The sequence below is a fragment of the Copadichromis virginalis genome, linkage group LG18 (genome assembly GCF_057382275.1).
Source record: "Copadichromis virginalis isolate Kocher_CV1m ecotype Utaka linkage group LG18, C_Virginalis_male_GT1.1, whole genome shotgun sequence".
NCBI lineage: Eukaryota > Metazoa > Chordata > Actinopteri > Cichliformes > Cichlidae > Copadichromis > Copadichromis virginalis.
Window position 1 is genome coordinate 29780051 of NC_140635.1, and position 18587 is coordinate 29798637.

General features: G+C 44.3%; 1 protein-coding gene and 1 long non-coding RNA gene across 7 annotated transcripts in view; one reads left to right on the forward strand and one right to left on the reverse strand.

Annotated features, from left to right (window-relative positions):
• LOC146688260 (uncharacterized) overlaps positions 1-8974 on the forward strand; it is a 12035-nt gene extending 3061 nt beyond the window's left edge. For 2 of the 5 annotated variants that reach the window (XR_014916538.1, XR_014916537.1), the window contains exons 2-6: positions 7250-7376; positions 7463-7565; positions 7900-8184; positions 8602-8787; positions 8911-8974. This is a non-coding gene — a long non-coding RNA (uncharacterized LOC146688260). The remainder of the gene's footprint in view (positions 1-7249; positions 7377-7462; positions 7566-7899; positions 8185-8601; positions 8788-8910) is intronic. The other 3 variants (XR_014916540.1, XR_014916541.1, XR_014916539.1) reach the window with 3 other exon arrangements.
• chd8 (chromodomain helicase DNA binding protein 8) lies at positions 78-18576 on the reverse strand. Of its 2 annotated transcripts, none has more exons than XM_085439901.1 (39): positions 18474-18576; positions 16359-17443; positions 15916-16242; positions 14436-14549; positions 13794-14296; positions 13564-13675; positions 12891-13094; positions 12672-12740; positions 12520-12575; positions 12262-12379; positions 12077-12160; positions 11819-11956; positions 11054-11175; positions 10684-10927; positions 10411-10587; positions 10005-10148; positions 9787-9885; positions 9476-9635; positions 8945-9155; positions 8596-8791; positions 8265-8435; positions 7845-8135; positions 7457-7677; positions 7155-7357; positions 5772-5928; positions 5600-5689; positions 5403-5506; positions 5168-5291; positions 4869-4944; positions 4504-4772; positions 4034-4263; positions 3239-3919; positions 3047-3150; positions 2743-2964; positions 2479-2574; positions 2266-2379; positions 2058-2159; positions 1858-1962; positions 78-1250 (listed from the first exon to the last, which is right to left on the reverse strand). In XM_085439901.1, the coding sequence occupies exons 2-39, from the start codon at positions 17340-17342 to the stop codon at positions 867-869; spliced, it is 7806 nt and encodes a 2601-aa protein (XP_085296027.1). In that variant the 5' UTR covers positions 17343-17443; positions 18474-18576; the 3' UTR covers positions 78-866. The 2 variants fall into 2 exon arrangements, with proteins under 2 accessions (XP_085296027.1, XP_085296026.1); XM_085439900.1 differs by having other exon boundaries at positions 12891-13097.
• Positions 18577-18587: the final 11 nt, after the last annotated feature.

The window sequence follows — 18587 nt, forward strand, 5'->3', positions numbered from 1 at the left end:
GAGGACATTATGTGTACAGACAGCAAACTTCCTTATTGCTTCAGCTGAGTGGAAATCGCAATAACACACACAAACGTGCTTTCACTGTAGATTGCTGTTATTCATATCACAGATACAGTCAGGTCATAAAACAAGAATAGTAACTCAATGCCGTCATCTTTGCACCATAGTACACAATTGACCAGCTCTACATTGTACAATACACCCATCCTCCTATTACGTTTCAGTAACTAATAACGCCACTTTCCCCTCTCCCTCCCTCCCTCTCTACCCCTAACCCTCCCATAGAGTGAAAACACTAACAGTACATCCATAAACTGGATCCCCTTTAAAGTTCACAGACTCGTTTGGACAGAACGAGACTCAGGGGAGATTGTGGGATCTGGCTCTGCTCAGTACACGTCCAGTTTCATGTAGCGCTAGAGGACCAGCTTTGAGGTTCTTAGATAAGAAAAGTGTATCTGTACAGCAGGGGTCCCCTTTTGGTCACGGCTGGGAATGTGATGGGAATTCGTAGGTTTTAGAAGGAAGTAGAGGACAAGGACCAGTTGACAGGTAAGAAAGCTCAGCTTTTTGCCGTTTTATCAGAGGTTAGAGAGGAAGATTGAGGAGAATAAGGACCGGACACGATTGTGAGGGGGGGAAAAAAACCCAAACAAACAAAAATAAATTGAAGGGTGCAAATCTGCTCCTCACATGGAAAAAAAATCCTATGTAAAACAAATGAAAAGATGTAGCAACAAATAAACCCTGAAACAAATTCATCCATAATTTGATACATAATGATAAAAATAAATGATTAGGAATAACATGATTTGTTTTGGAAAAGGGGACTAAGTCAGATGTGTTTGGAGAGGAGGGTTCAGTCAATCCTCTGAGCTTGATGAGGAGTCAGAGTCTTTCTGTGCTATGATAACATCGTCCAATAGCGCTTCCTGATCCGAGCTGTCATAGTCCCCCTGTGAAAGGCTGTCTCCTCCTTCCATTTTAACATCAAAGTCTGGACTGGTGAGGAAGTGATGAGAGGACTCCAGGTCCTCCTCGTCCATCATGTAGGCTCCATCTGACACCAGAGTCTCCTCTTCAACTCCGTCCAGGTTGGGGTCTTCGGGGGTAGGCTCTGGAGTGTGGTGATGGTGGTGGTGGTGGTGGTGGTGGTGATGGTGGTGATGATGACGGCGACGGCTTTTCTTCGGGATCTCCGAGTGCTCCGTTAGCAGTCGGTGGAACAGGGTCTCCGGCAGAAAGCCCTGTGAGAAAAAGCAAAGAATCAATATTATCTGAATTAATATGAATAATTCATCGAGTCGGCACAAAAATCAGAGTGAAAAATTATCTGATTCATTGAAATTTATCATACAACTGTTGTGAGAGGCAATTTACTGCCATCTGGGTCATCATCTGACGCCGTCATTTGTGCTTAATTATAGCATCAAGATCATTTTAAGCACAGCACCGCTGCGAGTGTGGTGCAAAAGCTTTGGCTTTGTCCTGAAGGTGGTCAGCAAAATCAAATGTGCATGCTTTAGCCTTAGACTGCTTTATTTCCGACAAGCTGTGCCTGTGATGCTAGTAGATGACTCGCACTCTCTGGTTTGCTCATTTGCAGTGCTCTTCATAGGTTACATTTGTTATTACTCTAACAAAATGACTGAATTCATCTTCATAAATTGGCACAATGAGCACAGAGCTTTCCACCTCCATTGGTGCCTCTTTGCAATTGCAGCGTCACAATTGCGCCCTACTTTGTTATGAATAATTAATAATGACGTCGACCCAATGAAGTATTAGAATTATCAATAAAGATGTAATCTAATCACAAGAGTCATGTAAAATTATAGCATCTTTAATACATACAGAATTCCGAACAGTTTCGGACCACTCCGGTGCTACAGCGTTGTCGGGATTCTCCTCCAGATATTCTCTCAGTTCTTGCAACATTGGACAGAAAGCAGCTCCAACCTACAGAGAAACATTTGCATGCTTGTTAGCGAGGGGCATCATAAAGCCTAAACGTAAACATCACCAGTCTACGCTTGTGTGCAACTGCGCCCCACCTTCTTCCCTGTCCTCATGTTGATGAGTTTGACCTTCTCATTGCCTGTGATGGCTTTATCTGCCCTCCTCCTTCTCTTCCTCTTGCTCCGGTTCACAAGAAGCTGAAGAAACAAGATATGATGAAGCATAGTCCCGTACCCGTTTCGCCACAAACTGTCACCAGGGTTTGTTTATGAACCAGGACATGAATAAGAGTCATGAATTTACCTCCAGCATGTCTCCCTCCACTTCATAATCTGGGTTTTCCTTCAGCCACGTGGGCGGGTCCCTGCGACGAGGCATCCGCTCCAACGGATCGTGGAGTCCATCCATGTCAGAAAACTAAAAAGAAAGGAAGAGATATGATGATAAGATTATGAAGTGATATCAAACACTGCTTGGTTTCTGTTGCAGAGGAACATGTAAACCTGACTCTTGTACCTCTTGGTCCTTGCGCTTCTTCCGGCCACTGGCTTCTCCTCCTGACCCATTGGGCATCAAGGCCTGCTTGGAGAATGTGAGCTTCAGGCCCTCCTCCTGGCAGAGTGAGAGGAGGTGGTTTGTATTTTTAAACACAGACTACACATCACAGTCAACAATATTTTAGCAACTTGCATTAACAGTCAACAGACTGCTTCAGGTAAGCTGAACAGAATTTGCCGGTGTACCCCTACAACAATTCTAATGTCTCAACCTTATTCTCACCTTGAGGAGTTTTACAGTAAATTCGCCATCTTCTCCATCTGCCCCTGGGACGGCAGGCATGATGGGGGGTTTACGCATCACCCGTGTGTAAGCCATCTCATCTCCCACCAGCTCCGAGTTCGGGTTGAGCTGAGCTTCAGACACGTAACGCCGGCCCGAGGGCCACTGACCGGTCAGCACGAGGGTGCACAAACTGTCCAGGCGGTTGATCAACACACGGTCCTGAAACAAAAATAATCCCATGAGTGAGTCTTTTACCGTGACAAAACCCCACACATGTATGGATTAAGCGGGCATAAATTACCTTGGGCCAGTCAACTCTGAGGGGATCAGGAGGAGGAATGCCATCCTGAGACGTAGTCATGGAGAGTAAACTATTATCTTCATCCACATCGCACACCTTCATTCCTGTATAGATTGAAAAGAGTAACTTAGCACACAGGTCATTTCTATCTCCCGCCCCACTCAGCATTTTTTCTTTTAACTACCAGCTCACCTCCTTCTACCTCCGCCTCACTCTCTCCACTATCATCGCTGCTACTCGATCGATCTGAGGACGACGAGCCCGAATCAGAGTCTGAATCCGAGTCAGACGCTCCCTCCCCCTTCCTTCCCCCTTCCGTTTTCTCTCCCCGCACCTTGCTCCTCTTGAAGCTCCAGCCCTGACCTCGCATTTTGCCGTCATGGTGACTCAAGGGCGTACTCTGCAATCCAGCGGCGATTTCACCTGCGAGCAACCCAATATTCTCATCGGTTCCCTCCTCTTTCACCCCAAGCATGTGCTCCTCAGTCTTGGGCTGGCTGAGTGTCATGATGGGTGGTGCCTGGGGTGGTGGAGGTGGAGGAGGAGGGGGAGGTGGAGGAGGTGGGGCCTGCTGGTTCTGGATGAACTCATCACGGGCCTGGCTGAAAGTGAACTGTGGGTCTGCGAAGATGGAGAGCTCAGTGCGGCTGACGCCGTGCAGTGATGCGCCCAGCATTAGCTGGCGATCGTGCTCTGGAATATTCCACCAAGCAGGGAGCTCGGAGGTGGATGGAGCCAGAGCGAGACGTTCCTCCAGGCAGGGGTGGGGGAGGACTCGCTCACGAAGGCGACGCAGGAGGCTGATACGGTAAAGAGTACGGGAAGCGCGTTCTTCAGTGATGGGAGCCACAGTCTGGGTAACCTCTGCTGGATCTGAATAAGGTGAGCGTGAAATATGTTAAATCATGTGGTAGATATGGTAGGACACTGACTACAACATATGGGGGGGGGGAAGAAGAAGCCAAGCATCAATCAATTAGTAATTACCTTCACGGCCTGGACGCAGGTGGCACACCCTCCGGCACATGGCGACAAAGGAACGGAAGTATCGACTGAGGCTCTCATCGGTTTTTTTATCTAGACGGGCAAAAGTACGGAAACGGGTCCAGTCAAATTCTGGCTCTCCTCCTTCAGGAAGACCGGGCTCCTTTTTGATCTTCTCCACACCGAAAGTTGACACCACGCGGTAGAAATCACATTCTTCCCTACGTGTCCACCTGGAAGAAACAGAAGAGAAAGGGGTCAGAATGAGGACGGTATTTTGTATAACTGATTCTGAACTAAAATGGAAAATACTTAAATCTCTTTACGTGTTTATAATGTGACATGGTAACTCAGCATTTCACCTGTAAAAGGTAATATTTCCAAAATCTTAAGCAAGATTTACAAAATAGTGATTTGGTGGGATTAAAGCTTTTACTACTGTGTGTTGAGACAGTAATATAGCAGAAGTATACCTTTGCTGTCGCTCCTGCCGTGCAATCTCCTTCAGCTTGCTGGCCTGTTCGCACCGCCTGCGCCTGCGGTCACCCTTCGCTTCGGCTTCAATCTTCAGCTGCTCTTGTCTGTAGCTGCGCTGGTAAGCTGTGATCAACCGCCGCAGCCGTGCTGTGAGCGATGAGCTTGAGGGCCATTCGCAGACACCGCTATGGCTAGCTGAATTTTCTATGATCACTGGTGGAGGTGCCTTATCTTCCACAGAAATCTCCTCGTCCACATTCATGGACTGGAGGACAAAATAAAAATGTGTTAGTGCTATCATCCAAATCTATGACATTAGAACAGTGCTGCCACATCCAAATGTGATGGGTCTGATATGTACCTCCTCAAAAAGATCTTTGGTGTGTCTTGATGCAGGCTTAAATTCTGGGTCTTCTGAGTACTTATCATAGTCACCCCTGCATTTAAAAAAAAAACAAAAACAAAAAAACAAAAAGATAGAAGGAAAAAGTAAACAATGCAATTATGCAGTAATCTAATTTAACTTAAACACAGACATTTGAAACTTTCAAAACTGACAGAAATGTGAAACTGTAAAAGCTCACAGTTAATTTGAAAATCTGCTACAAATCTATAAGCAAATAACTTCTAAAATCGGCCCAGTTTGCCAACGACACTCACTCGTCTCCCAGTTCAGCATCACCAGTGTGCTGCTCGGCATCAATGGCCTTGTCATCAGGCCGGCCGACTCTCTCCAGGAAGCAGAGGCAAGGATCAGCGCGCATGGTCGTGTACATCTCATAACCTAAGAGCAGGGAAAAGTCGAGGCTGTTAAACGCTAAATCTTTGACCACCAACACAGAGCAAGAACTGAGCCTGTCTTTAAACCACAATAAGATCCTCACACTGAACCCACCGTGCTTGAATACACCAGCCAGCAGTGAGCGGTCTGCGTCAGAGTCCCACCATCCTGCGGGCACCTCTTGCTGCTCCATCTCAGGCATCCAGATATCAACATCCCTGTGAAGAAAAAGAAAACAATGTATGATATATGGCCAGGACTGGCTGCTGTTTGTGTGCGCACTTGTCTATATATATATATATATTAGATACCTGATATCAGCTCCTTTCAGGACAGAATCAGAATGTTCACCAATAACTTCCTGTTTCAGGTAGTATAGCATACGCACCCTCAGCAACACCCTGACATGGGAGAATAGAGGTTTATATCCATGGTGAATAATCTATACAAATATACATACACACAGCTGACTGGTTCACTAACTTGTTGCACTGATGCTTGAGGTGCTTGCGGTAGCTGTCGTCAAGCAGCAGGGTATCAGGGTTGTACTTGCGGATCCACTCCACCTTCTGTACATCAAATGTACTCTGGGCTTTTACCCTCTTGCCCTTTCTGCCTCTAGGGACAGGAATAGAAAGGCCTAGACACACAAAAAAAGAATAAATACTGCTATTCAGCTTTTACACAGATTAACAGATTTGCTCTTTAACAAGCTAGGAACCACAGTTAGGTCCATAAATATTTTATACAGAGAATTTTGTTCTAAATTTGGTTCTGTTCATTACAACATTGATGAAACGACTCAGATTCAGGTGAAGTGCTTCTGAGTTGTAGTTTAGCTTTAATTCAGTGAACAAAAAGATTGCATAAAAATGTGAGGAGCTAAAGCATTTTTTTAATAACACAATCCCTTCATTTCAGTAAAAAGTAATGGGCAAATTAAATAATTGCAAATAAAATGTTCATTTCTAATAATTGGTTGAAACGCTTTGTTGGCAATGACAGCCTGAAGTCCTGAACTCATGGACATGACCAGATGCTGGGTTTCCTCTTTTTTAATACTCCACCAGGCCTTTACTGAAGCAGCTTTCAGTTGCTGTTTGTTTGCTTTCTGTCTCAAGTTCAGTCTTCAGCAAGTGAAATGCATGTTCAATTGGGTTGAGGCCAGGTGAGTGACTTGTACATTCGAGAATATTCCACTTCTTTGCTTAAATAAACTCCTGGGTTACTTTGGCTGTATGTTTTGGGTAATTGCCCACTTATATTATAAAGTACCACACAATTAATTTGACAGCATTTAGCTGGATTTGAGCGGACAGTAAGTCTTTGAACACCTCAGAATTCATTCAGCTACACCAGCGCCTTCTTTCTCTCTCAGGATGTACTAAACTGTAGAATCTTCCATTTGTAATATTGTATCAACGTCTCTGATGTTTTTTTTTCCCCAGCAGCTTTAGGATAGTTCATTTCTCCTGCACGGAGAGCTTCTTTGACTTCATGTTGTCTGTTCACAGCAAAATCTTCCAAATGCAAGCGCCACGCCTCAAATCAACTCCAGGCCTTTTATTGATAATGATTTAATGAAGGAGTTGCCCAAACCTGCTCATGAAACAGTCTTTGAGTCAATTGTCCAATGACTTTTTGTCCCTTTAAAAAGAGGGCGCATGTTAAGGAGCTAAACTCCTAAACCCTTGTGGATATCCTCAAATGAAAGTTGAGTCTACACATTATGTCTATCATATACTATAACTGGAATATGTTTCAATAAATGGGTAAAAAACAAAAACAAAACCTGTGTCAGTGGTCAAATATATATGCACCTAACTGTATGAGGGATAAATGGGAATGCTAAGTGCAGCTCCATACCCGAGTGGTTGAGTAGCGTTTGTGGTTCACGCCCATTCTCTGGCGGCGTGATGAGCTCCCAGATGAAACTCTTGATGTTCTCGTCTCCACGATAGTGAAGCAGACAGAAGACCAGAATAACGCGACAGATCGTCTCCACATCACGCTCGCTCAGACGCCGCTTACACCTGGCATGGGATAAGATGTCCCTCCAGCGACCCCAACTAAAAAAGACGAACACAGGTAAAAGAGTGAAAATAAAGGACAAAACCCCATTAAAAAGAAAAAAATATATATTTATACAGGAAATGCACTCTTCGCACCCATAGACGAGAAGGTGTTTCTCCACCCGGAAACAGTCAGTGCGGCCGTAACCACCTCCGCTGTGGCGGTCAGACCGCCGAGAAGCACGCGAGTGTCTGGAATTGGACGGTGGGTACTCTTCATCACTGTCTAGATCGGACAGGTCTCCACCTTCACCTCGTAGACTGGAGAACTGACGGGTCTGCTTACGAACTCTTGGAGTGTCGATCACAAGAGTGTTCTGTGAAGAGAAACACGTTATATTAAGATGAACACAATAAACAACTCAAACTTGGTGTATGAGAGGATAGGTGCTTTTAAATAAATCTAATACAAGTTGACACCATTTAGCTCTACAATTCTCATATGAATTTCTTTACCAAAAAAAATAAAACAGCATAGCTTTACCTTCCTATTGATTGTGTCCATGTCTATGTCTGCTTTCTTGGCCCACTTCTGCCAGAACTCAGGGTCATCGAGGGCGATGTCAGTACGGTTCTCAGAGGCCACAAAGCTGGCTTTGGAGAAAGTGGAACCTTTTCCCTCGCTCTCAATGGTGATGGTAGTGGCTCTTCGCTGAAGGATCTGGTCAATATCTTCCTCACAGAACCGACTACCCTCGTCGTTCTCATCCATGATGGCAGCATAAGCCCCCTTCCTAAGCAGATCTTCTATCTCCTTCTTGGAGAACTGCTGGATCTGTCGAAAGGCATCGAATTTACAAATTACCCAGACTGGATTTCAAAAGGCTAGTTTTGAAACAAACAAAAATATACTACAACTGATCAATAATGTGGCACGGCAGTCTGAGTCTGTGACTTTTCTTACCCCATTGACGTTGCTGTCTTTGTTGCCACTCATGCTTTGCAGGACTGCACGGTCTAGGCCTAGCTTCAGACTTGCTTTATCAAGCATCTCCCGCTCATAGGAATTTCTAGTGATGAGTCGGTAGACCTTGACAGCCTTTGACTGGCCAATACGATGACATCGGGCTTGGGCCTAAAATAGCCATTTAAAAAACAAATTAAAAAAACAACACAAACAAAGGGGTCAAGAGAGCAGAACTTGCACAAAATGAGGAGAAAGTACAAAGTTTGAACCAAATATTTTAAGATTGTTTGATCTTTTGGTTATATTCATGCCACTTTATGTCTTGTACCTGCAGGTCATTTTGAGGGTTCCAGTCAGAGTCAAATATAACACAAGTGTCAGCAGCAGTTAGGTTAATACCCAAGCCACCAGCGCGGGTACACAGCAGGAAGACAAAGCGGTCTGAGTCAGGTTTGCTGAAACGATCGATGGCAGCCTGTCGCAAGTTCCCACGCACTCTACCATCAATTCGCTCATAAAGGTATCTGTAAAAGCAAGTTACATTAACCTACCACACAGCATTCTGCAAGCACTAACAAATATTTCAAAAAGATTTTTAATGATCGCTGACTTAGCATCATTTGACATTTATTTATCATTTTAGAAAAACTGCAACATATACACTGCGGTCATCATACCTCTTGTTGATGAGGTAGTCCTCCAGAATGTCTAAGCAGCGCACCATCTGGGAGAAGATGAGCACTTTGTGGCCACCAGCCTTGAGGCGAGGCAGCAGCTTGTCCAGTAGCACCAGCTTTCCAGCCGACCGAATCAGAGCCTGCAAATGGAAGTCAGGGGCCAGGGGGTCATACACCTCCCGCAACTCTGCTACGATCTTCTCCTCCGCACCTGAACATAACAACGAGAACATATTGGTTTTAAATAAATATGATACCTGCTGGCAAAACCTGCAGTGCTGCCGCTGTATTTTAGAAACATCACATGTTAATAACATCTGCCAAATATCAAATGATTATATGAACTACATGGCACAGTTTAGGTCTGTGAGCCTGAGTGTACCAAAGGTACAAAGAGCTAAAAAAAAAAACTTCGACCTAATGTTGTTTACCAAAGCCAGAGGGTGAACTCTGATAAATAAGCTGTCTCCACTAGAGGGGAAAAAAAAAAAAAAAAAAAAAAAAAACAACTCGTTAAGAGTCATGTAATACCATTGATGAGGTAGGGGTGGTTGCAGCACTTGCGGAGCTCCATCATAGTGTTGAGCAGGTTGGGGACATTGCTGTTACTGCTTGCTCCTAAACTGAGGAAACTGAAGTTTCTCTCCAGAATGGCCCGGTAGTACTTCTTCTGGATATCTGTCAGCTCAACCTGAGAGGAAACAATTGCACGTTGTGTTTTTTCTCCCTTTAAGCTCACCAGTGATGTTATGGCAATCATCAATTGAGATCCTTGGTTTTTTTTTCTTTCTTTTTTTTGGTGAAAAGAAAAGGTCTTGCATTAAGATTTTATTCCATCTAACCTCGATGATGGTCTCCTGTTTGGGTGCCAAGTTCTTCTCTACATCCTCCTTGAGCCTTCGAAGCATCATGGGTTTCAAGATTGCTTGTAGCTTCTGAACCTAAAGGACCAAAACAAATAATCAGCTCAATAGCGGGCAAGGGAGCCGATGCGTATATGTAACGACGACAAACAGAATAAGGTTATCGATGCTAACGCCAATATTTAGGCATGTCACACCTGTTCCTCTGTTTTCAAGTCTCCAAAGTCTCTGAGAAATTCAGTTTCAGAGGGGAACTGGGCAGGCTCCAGGAAATGAAGCAGACTAAAGAGCTCCTCCACAGTGTTCTGGAGGGGAGTGCCAGTCAACAACACTTTGTGTTCCTGAAAGAACCACAAGACACAAATTGTGAGATGGAAGAAAAAAGAAGGGCGAGTGTAAAACCGTGTGGTGATAAATCAGGGACGATGCAGAAGGAACAAGATCCCAAAAAAAAACGGATTAGCTGAAGTCTGAAAGTTTTTTAAAACCATTTGGGGTGCACTTCTGTGTAAATGAAAACAATTTTAATTCAATTAAAAGTGTGCTGGACACCATTATGTCAGTATTCCTGTTATTCAGCAACATTAGCTGTGGTCCACTCACCAGGTCCAGCATCTTTAAGCTATCCAAAAGCTTGCAATTACGATTTTTGAGACGGTGAGCCTCGTCAATGATGACGCAACGCCAGGCGATCTCCCTCAACTCGGGGCAGTCAGATAGCACCATCTCAAAGGTTGTGATGAGAGCATCGAACTTGTACGCACCCGGGATTAAATGCTCCTGCACACAAAATCATGATTTTCATTATACATGTGATGAACACATTACAAAAAACACACAAAACAAATCGCTGGCGATCATAACCAATAACTTTACCTTCTCATCTTTGCAGTACATCTCATACTGCTGTATCATCTGTCGGCTGGCCAGGCTGCCGTGATAGACGATGGCATTCATGTTGGTCCACGTAGAGAACTCCCGCTCCCAGTTGGTGATGGTGGAGAGGGGAGCAATGACCAGAAAGGGGCCCTGGACACCAGCAGCATAAACCTCAGATAGGAGTGCAATAGACTGGATGGTCTTCCCCAGACCCATCTCATCTGCCAGGATACAGTTCTGCCTAAAATAAAGAAACATCATTTGAGTGCAAAGTGCGGTGGTATGTTCACACTGTCTGAAACTAGTTTGAAGGTTAAAATATGTTTCTGACCATGGTGTTAAGCAAGAGAGTGTGTGGGATAAATACCTGTTGTACCAGTTAAAGAGCAGCCAGTTGACTCCTTCCAGCTGGTACTCTCTGAGTGTGTTACCATTCTTGTACTCTCTGGTCTCCTCCAACTTTTTCCAAGAACTAGCAGGAGGCCGTGCCTAAATAGAAGAGAAAAAATAGATGAAAAACTCACAAGAAACATCGTTGTTCCCTTACGTAAGTTCTCATTTTTTCCATTAAGCCAAGTTTTGAAGGAAGGAAGGAGACAAAAGTAAAAAAAAAGAAAGAAAGAAAGAAACTCAAAGAAGCATTTCTGCATCTTGATGCAGAGCAGATTAGTCCTGTTGGAACAACTGGGGATTTTCTAAAGTTTGGTTCACAGTGAATGGTAACCTGCACTGAACATGTTTGATTTGTGCACTGGGGGTTGTGTCAGTTTGATTCTGTTACACACAAAGTGTCTCTCTAAACTGTTTACGTTAAACATTTAACAGAGAAACACAGGGACAAACTTAAAGTTACAGCTTCCTCCCACCATTGTTTAATTTAACTGTAGTTTGGGATTCTAAAACACGGATGCTGGATACACATCTTCATCCAAGCCAGCGTCTTCACAATCACGTGCTCTTCCAAATTTACAGTCACCAATAGTATTTCTGGACTTATGGCCTGACAATTTCACATCAGTGGCTTTGGTCATCACTGTAATGTTGTGTTGAAAAGAATATAGGGTTGTACTATCAGACGTCACAACATAAATACACACAGATACATTACTATATCTTTTACATGACTGCTCACCGCTCTCTTAAGGCGAGGTTGTCTGTTTTGGATCTTGCTGAATTCTTCAACCTTGCCTTCGTCCACATCCTCCTTCAGCTCCCAAGTAGCATCTTCATATGGCAGAGAGCACCACTTCACCAAGTAGTAGATAACAGGCTGACAGGACGAGAGAGAATGGGAATTAACACAAGCAATTTGCAATTTTGCAAAGGGAGGTCAAAAGAACCATGTCCAAAATTAGGCCACATAGCCAAAGGTTAATGCCTCATCTCTCACCTCGCCGTTGTCCTTGTCCACACTGTGGGACACATCCAGGATCCTGTCCACCTCCACGTAGTCTGGATTAAAAGGCTCCTCGTCCTAAAGAAAACAATAGCATTAGCCACAGACAGCATAAGGATAAGTGCATCTAACTGAGATACACCCAAGCTGACAGGTTTCAGCGTGTGCTTCCCGCTCACCTCCTGGAACAAGTGCCTCATCTGAGCTTGCTTGGTCTTGAACCTCTTAATCTTTTGATGGATCCTCTTGTCTTTCTCCAGCTGCTCCAAAGTGGCCCACTCGCAGTGCAAGTATGAACTGAAAACAAGAGTGTGCAGTTGTACTCATTTTTACTCACTCACCCATCCCCTCAAACAATAAAAAAAAAAAAAAAAAAAAAAAAAAAAAGTGTGTCACGTGCCAGAGTCAAAGATGCTCAGAGAGACACTGCAACTTACTAGTTTTTGTATTTCACAAAGAATTCTTCTATATTTGTATACTGGCCTGGAAACACCTTAAAAACAAAAGAGCAAATTTGAAGCCATTACGCCCGCAACAACTTAAACTATATTAAGTAATTTAGTAATTATAATTAATTAAGTGAACGTACTTCCTTCTTGGTTAATCTCATGGAGAGAATTTTGTCTACAATGGCAGCATCTTCTTCACTTGGGTTTTCCTGTAAAATAAACACGTGTCAAAAACTCACACTACAAACATCACAAATAGCCACACATAAATGTGAATAAAAACAAACACCCCCAAATACACACAACCAGCATCCGTCTCATCGTGACAATAAGAAGAAATGATATTGTTCCACACTCACCACAAAGAACTGCATACTGGGCAATCCATCACCATCCAGCTCCACTTCCTGTTTGAGCTGCACTGGTGCCCCACTGCTGATGGAAGCCACAGCTGCCGCGGTTGTAGTAACATCTACGTCTTCCTGCTCGTCCTCATCATCCGTTATCTTGATATCTAGATCCTCAGTGTACTTCTTTCTCTTCACCACACGATTGGAGCGTCTCTTCTGAGGAGAGAGGGGCGCAATTTAAACGTGTGTATTCTGTGCAGCAGGAGCTGAGTGTTATTAGACAGTTTTTATTTAGAATTCATTATATTTCTGTGGTATCTTGACTTATATGCCCCCTTTTTCCAAATCGGTTCATAACTGGGACGTCCCAGCACATAACTGGATGTGTGTCAACCACCTGAGACAGGAAGGGAGGCTACTCATCTGCAACTACCAGGTGGTTTTATTAGGACAAGTCTTTACTGTGGAAGTACTCCACATACTCTTAATCTTCTGTTTATTTTATGTCGCAATTATTATCACAAAGACATCAAATCAGGGCAATGTACTGTCAACAATTGCTACCAACAAACAGTACAATTATGAAGTGTTCACAGTGGGGCAAAAAAAGAAAAGAAAGGATGGCTCAACACTATTTGTTGCGTCTACTTGTATGATTTTATGAGCATGCATGTGCTTGTACCGTAATCATGTCATCCTCCAGCGCAGCAGGTGACGCAGGACTCAACTCCCCGTCAGAGTGGTCTGAGGACGCGTTTCTCTTTCTTTTCTTTGCTCCAACTAGAGTGATAGTACTGTAGAGTGGGGGGGGGGGGGGTGGGGTGGGGGTTAAATATGGTTTTCTTCAAAGCTGCATTTCTAAATGTACAGAAATAAGCTGTGCATTTAAATGAGACATCTTCATTTGCTTACTTCGCCTTAGCTTTGCTTTTGCTCTTGTTCGCAGCACTGGGTATTACTGTGCCTCCTGCCACTATAGTTGTTCCTCCCGGTGCCTTGACTTTTCCCTTTTTGTCAGGCCCTCCTGCGGTTTTGGGTGCCGTTCCTCCAGATACAGGGCTTTTCTTCTTACTTCCTCCACCGCTGGTTTTCTTCTTAGCACTAGACACCACCGTCACAGTACCCCCCATTTCTGGGGAAGACTGCGTAGCTGGAAGCTCATCCTGGTTAAGGACTCTGGGTAGGTTCTTCTCACCACGAGCTTTGGCCCGAGCTATAGCCTCAGCCACTATACGGTTAGCTTTCTCTTGCTTGCAGAGAATCTCCACTCGCCGCACAGAGGCAGGCTCTCCGGGCGCCTTGGTAATGCGGATGGCCTGGGATGGAGTGGTAGTTGTAGAAGACGGTCCTGCTGCTGAAGTGTTGATGACCTTCACAACAGAGACGGTGCCGCCAGCCGACGAGGCTGCGCTTGTCTGAGTTAAAGAGAAGGTTAAAAATACATAACATTTTTACAAAATTACAATACATTCTTCCCTGTAATTTCTCTCAGTTCACATTAAAAGCCCCACTCTAATGTAGAGAATAAATAAAATCTGCAGATTAGAGGTCTACCTGTGGCTGCAGAAGCATTTTGAGTGGTACTGCCACTCGCTGCCCTCCTTGGCCTTGGGATATTTGCAACACCTGAGGGCTGCCGGTATTCCCAGCTCCTGAAACCAGCTGGTACTGCACACATGAAAGAGACACATCAAGTTACAGATTGATCAGATTGATAAAAAAAAAAGAAAAAAGTATTAGTTTAAAAAAAAAAAAAAAAAAAAAAAACCCATAACAAGCCTTGTCTGAGGGACTTCCTAAAAATTAACAAGAAATTTTTTATTTTTTTTTTTAAATGCAAGTTTCCGAGAATAAGTTGTATTAACAAGTTTTTAAAACTGGATGGCATACGACTTGTAAAAGCAGCCTGTAGCACATGGATGAGACTTCCTTCTGACTCCAAAATTTGCTTTAAACTAGGTGGTGTTCCCACCCATACTGACTTTGAGTGGGCTACATCATAAATACACGCACACACGCCTGAAAAATAAAAATGAATAAACAATGTCTTTATGTTATCAGTTTACTAGTAGACAGTTTGCACTGTCTTATTGTGAAAGTTCAAATGCTTGAAATAAACTAGCATGAGTCCTTCCTGTTTCATGGTTTGCCTGTTGGGTTGCTACTGTAGTTATCGTTCACACTGCGCCCCCCCCACACACACACACAGCAAAGGTATTTCAAAATTTTGTTGTCATGTTGCTTTAAACTGGTTTTAAAAAAACCAAACATAAAAACCCCACAATTACCATGTAAAATTGTTATTAACTTGACAGAAAGACGAACACATTGATTAGACACACATGTGTCTAATCTGATTATTTGGAGTAATAATAAACTTAACATTCCTATTAAAAGACCTAAATTTGCTGGTTTTTCAACCTGAAGCCATTAAATATCACGTAACAAAGACACGGAGAGAATGTCAATATATTTAAAATGCACCGTCCTTTATCTCCAAGCTTGCCAGTCCCTCCACATCACATACCACAAAGTGCGTTTCAAAACAATCAATGCTCTTCAGCTGATCAGAGAAACTACCTCTGAATACTAACTGATACCGGTCAGTGGAGCCAAGATGGTGATTAAGCTGGTCTGATCTGTCCTGGCTAAAAGACGTTGTCAAAGCCAAGGTGTTTTGCCATGTCACCTCATATTACATTTGTACATCTGAAGCACTGTGTACTCTGGTACACATGTTGAACTAAAATATTAGTTACACAGTGACACCTTTGAGGAGGAGCAAACTTTCACAGATTTCAGAACTATAGTACTTGCGAATGGTGGAAATTAAAAGCAGACCGGTATTCAAGATGATTGACAAGGGAACAACAACAACAACAACAAGACTTTCAAGGCCCCACTTACTTGAAACAACAGAAATTAAGAGCAATTTGAATGATTTTGACAAAAACATGCCATCAAAACTCAATGTAACTTATTAACACTGTTAAACAAGCCGAGACCTCCAACTCCTACAGCACTCGTTTCTCACCTTTACACCACCTTGCTGATTGGGCTGTTGTTGCACCTGTAGCTGAATTGTGAGAACTTTGGGCTGCCCTCCAGCCTGGCCTGCTGCTCGTGCCTGGGTCAGGGCTGCTAGCTGGCTCCCCTGGAGCACCAGTTTCCCCCCGGGGAGCTGCCCCAGAACCAGTTTAGTTGGGGCCTGGGTCTGCTGAGGTTGGCCTCCTTGTGCTGTCTGAACCTGCTGTACTTGGGTGACCTGCTGTTGGGCTGCAAGAGCTTGACCTGCTTGAGTTGCAGAGCCAGCCTGGGATGGCTGCTGAAGAACCAAGGTGATGCGTTTTGCTTCTCCACCCTAGAATGAGAAATGCAGAAGGACATTTATAACTGAACTAATTAAAAAACATGAAATCAGCAGTTATCCTGATGGTATAACAAATGTCACCTGCTGACACTTTGTGGTCTGCTTACCTGCGTCTGGGCCTGCATAGCTGGCTGGAGCTGCACTTGGCCCTGTGCCTGGACCTGGATCTGAGCAGCTTGGTTTTGGAGCTGCACTTGGCCCTGTGCCTGAACCTGGATCTGGGCAGCCTGGGTTTGAGTTATCTGTGCTGTTGCTGGAATCTGCACTTGAACTGACTGGCCTTGTGTCTGCTGCACCTGCTGGGGCATGGACGTGAGCAACACCTGTTTCACTGGTCCATTAGGAGACTGCAGCAGCCTCTGCACTCCTGCACCACCCACCTTCACTTGTGTTTGTCCTGGGCCTGCCTGATTCAATACTGTTCCGCCCTGCAGGATGGACATGCCAGGTTTGAGTGGTGTGCCAGACACTACACGGATGACCTTTCCACCAGTCTGACCCGTGGCTCCTGATAAAGTCTGTAGCACCTGTGCTTGACCCTGGGGACCTTTGAGAATGACGATTTTGCCACCAGCCTGTTGTGTAATGGCAGCTAACTGCTGGGGAGTAAGCTGGTGGGTTATCTGTGTGAGCTGCTGGGTGGTGGCGGTGGTTGTAGCTGGAGAGCTAGAAACAGTCAGAGGCGAGCTCAACAGGACAGTGCTACTGGTGGCCCCACTGGCATTGCTGGCAATTGGTATGGTGGTCTGGGCCTGTATCTGATTCACAGTATCAGTAGGGGCAGGGGTCACATGAGGCGCTACAGCTATGGAAATGGTCTGAGGAGTTGCCACTTGCACTGGCTGCTGTGTGGGGACTTGAACAGGGGCTGGATCCGGAACGGCTGGAGCTTCTACAGGAATACAGAGGCTCGTGTTAGACGCGAGCTCAGGAGCAGGCTCAGACTCTGGTGTTGGATCCACCTGGCCCAGAGCAAGCTTGAACGCTTCCTCAACCGGGTCCGAGGAACCCTGAGAAAAGGAGTCGTCCTGTAGGGCATCCAAGTTAAACAGGGGTGTGTCCTCAAAGAGGTCCATAATGGGATCTGCCATCTTGCCCACTCCACACAGGGAGATGGGCACAATGTTAAAAAGACTCCGAGATGGAAGCTAAATAGTTGTTGTCCAGTTCTTCTCAATTTTTAGATAATCAGCTGTGAAGGGAAAGGAAACAACAGTTAGACACAATTTTCTTACTGACTTTGTTCAAAGAAATGCTGCACTATCACAGCATAACGTCGCTCAGACCTGTACATCAAACTGTGACGTGACAGCTCTAATGGTTAGTACAAGAGTGCTTAAGTTAAGGAAGGGAGAAGCAGAGAAAGGTAATCATTGTAGTTTTGATTATGGTTTTCTGGTGGCTATGAAGATCATAATCAGTGGAAATGTCTTAAGGGTTAAAAGGACATGAAGTTTACTAAAACAAGGATCACTTTATGTAAACACGCTTTTATTTATCTTAGTGGCTGTGGTGGAAATTATCCGGTTAATACAGTTAATGGGCCGCATAAAAAATAAAATAATGCTAGAAGGATGTAGCAGCTTGTAAACTAGAGACGAAACATTAAAAGTATAGTTTTTGAATTCATCCTCCAACTTGTGGCCACACCGTCCAGAAACGCTTTCAAAGTGAAATTAAAAGCTTTGAAAACACACAAAAACAGTGCTCGTCGGCTAAAGTGTTAACATATAAAGAGAAAGTACGCGGATAACATTTAGTGAATGAGAATAACGAGCAGTGAAGTCATACGATTAGGTGAGTGATGCTGGAAAGACGGGATGCTTTCCTCTCAGGTCGTATTGCAGTCTTTCTCTCAAAACCGTCGGCTAGCATTAGCTTCTACCGCTACAAAAATGTGCCTGTTACAAAGGCGTGTGTGGCACCGTAAACACATTTAGACTCAAAAACACGATGAACTGTGTCCTCTTCGCCGTCAGTTCGCTTTCCAGTCATTTACTATCAACCATTCAGTCCACCGGACTCCTTCGATATCGTCAACAAACCGGACCAAACCAAAGCAACGTGCCACAATAACCATTGCCCGTCAACGTTCAGACACAGGTTAGGCCGCATTGCTGTTTCGGCTGGCCTGCGTCTATTTTCGGCAAAAATACGTGAAAATAACCATCATATCTACTGCCCCAACTCTCACAGTAATAATTTCAGGGTGCTAAATTTACCTTTGCGTCGACACACATGGCTTTCTGAGTCTCACAACACTGTACGATTACAGGAAACGGCCAGGAGAGAGCAGGAACTAACATTCTTGCCAGAGAAAGCTCAGAAAGCTTGCC

Bases quoted from the DNA above. Each gene is read 5' to 3' on its own strand.
- chd8 (XM_085439900.1), bottom strand. From the start codon at position 17,342: ATGGCAGATCCCATTATGGACCTCTTTGAGGACACACCCCTGTTTAAC. The intron at 12,741-12,890 runs GTGAGTGTGGAA...TTTATTTTACAG, and splicing joins CCAGTATGCAGTTCTTTGTG to GAAAACCCAAGTGAAGAAGA. The intron at 11,176-11,818 runs GTGAGCAGTCAT...TCTTCTATTTAG, and splicing joins AACCTCGCCTTAAGAGAGCG to GCACGGCCTCCTGCTAGTTC.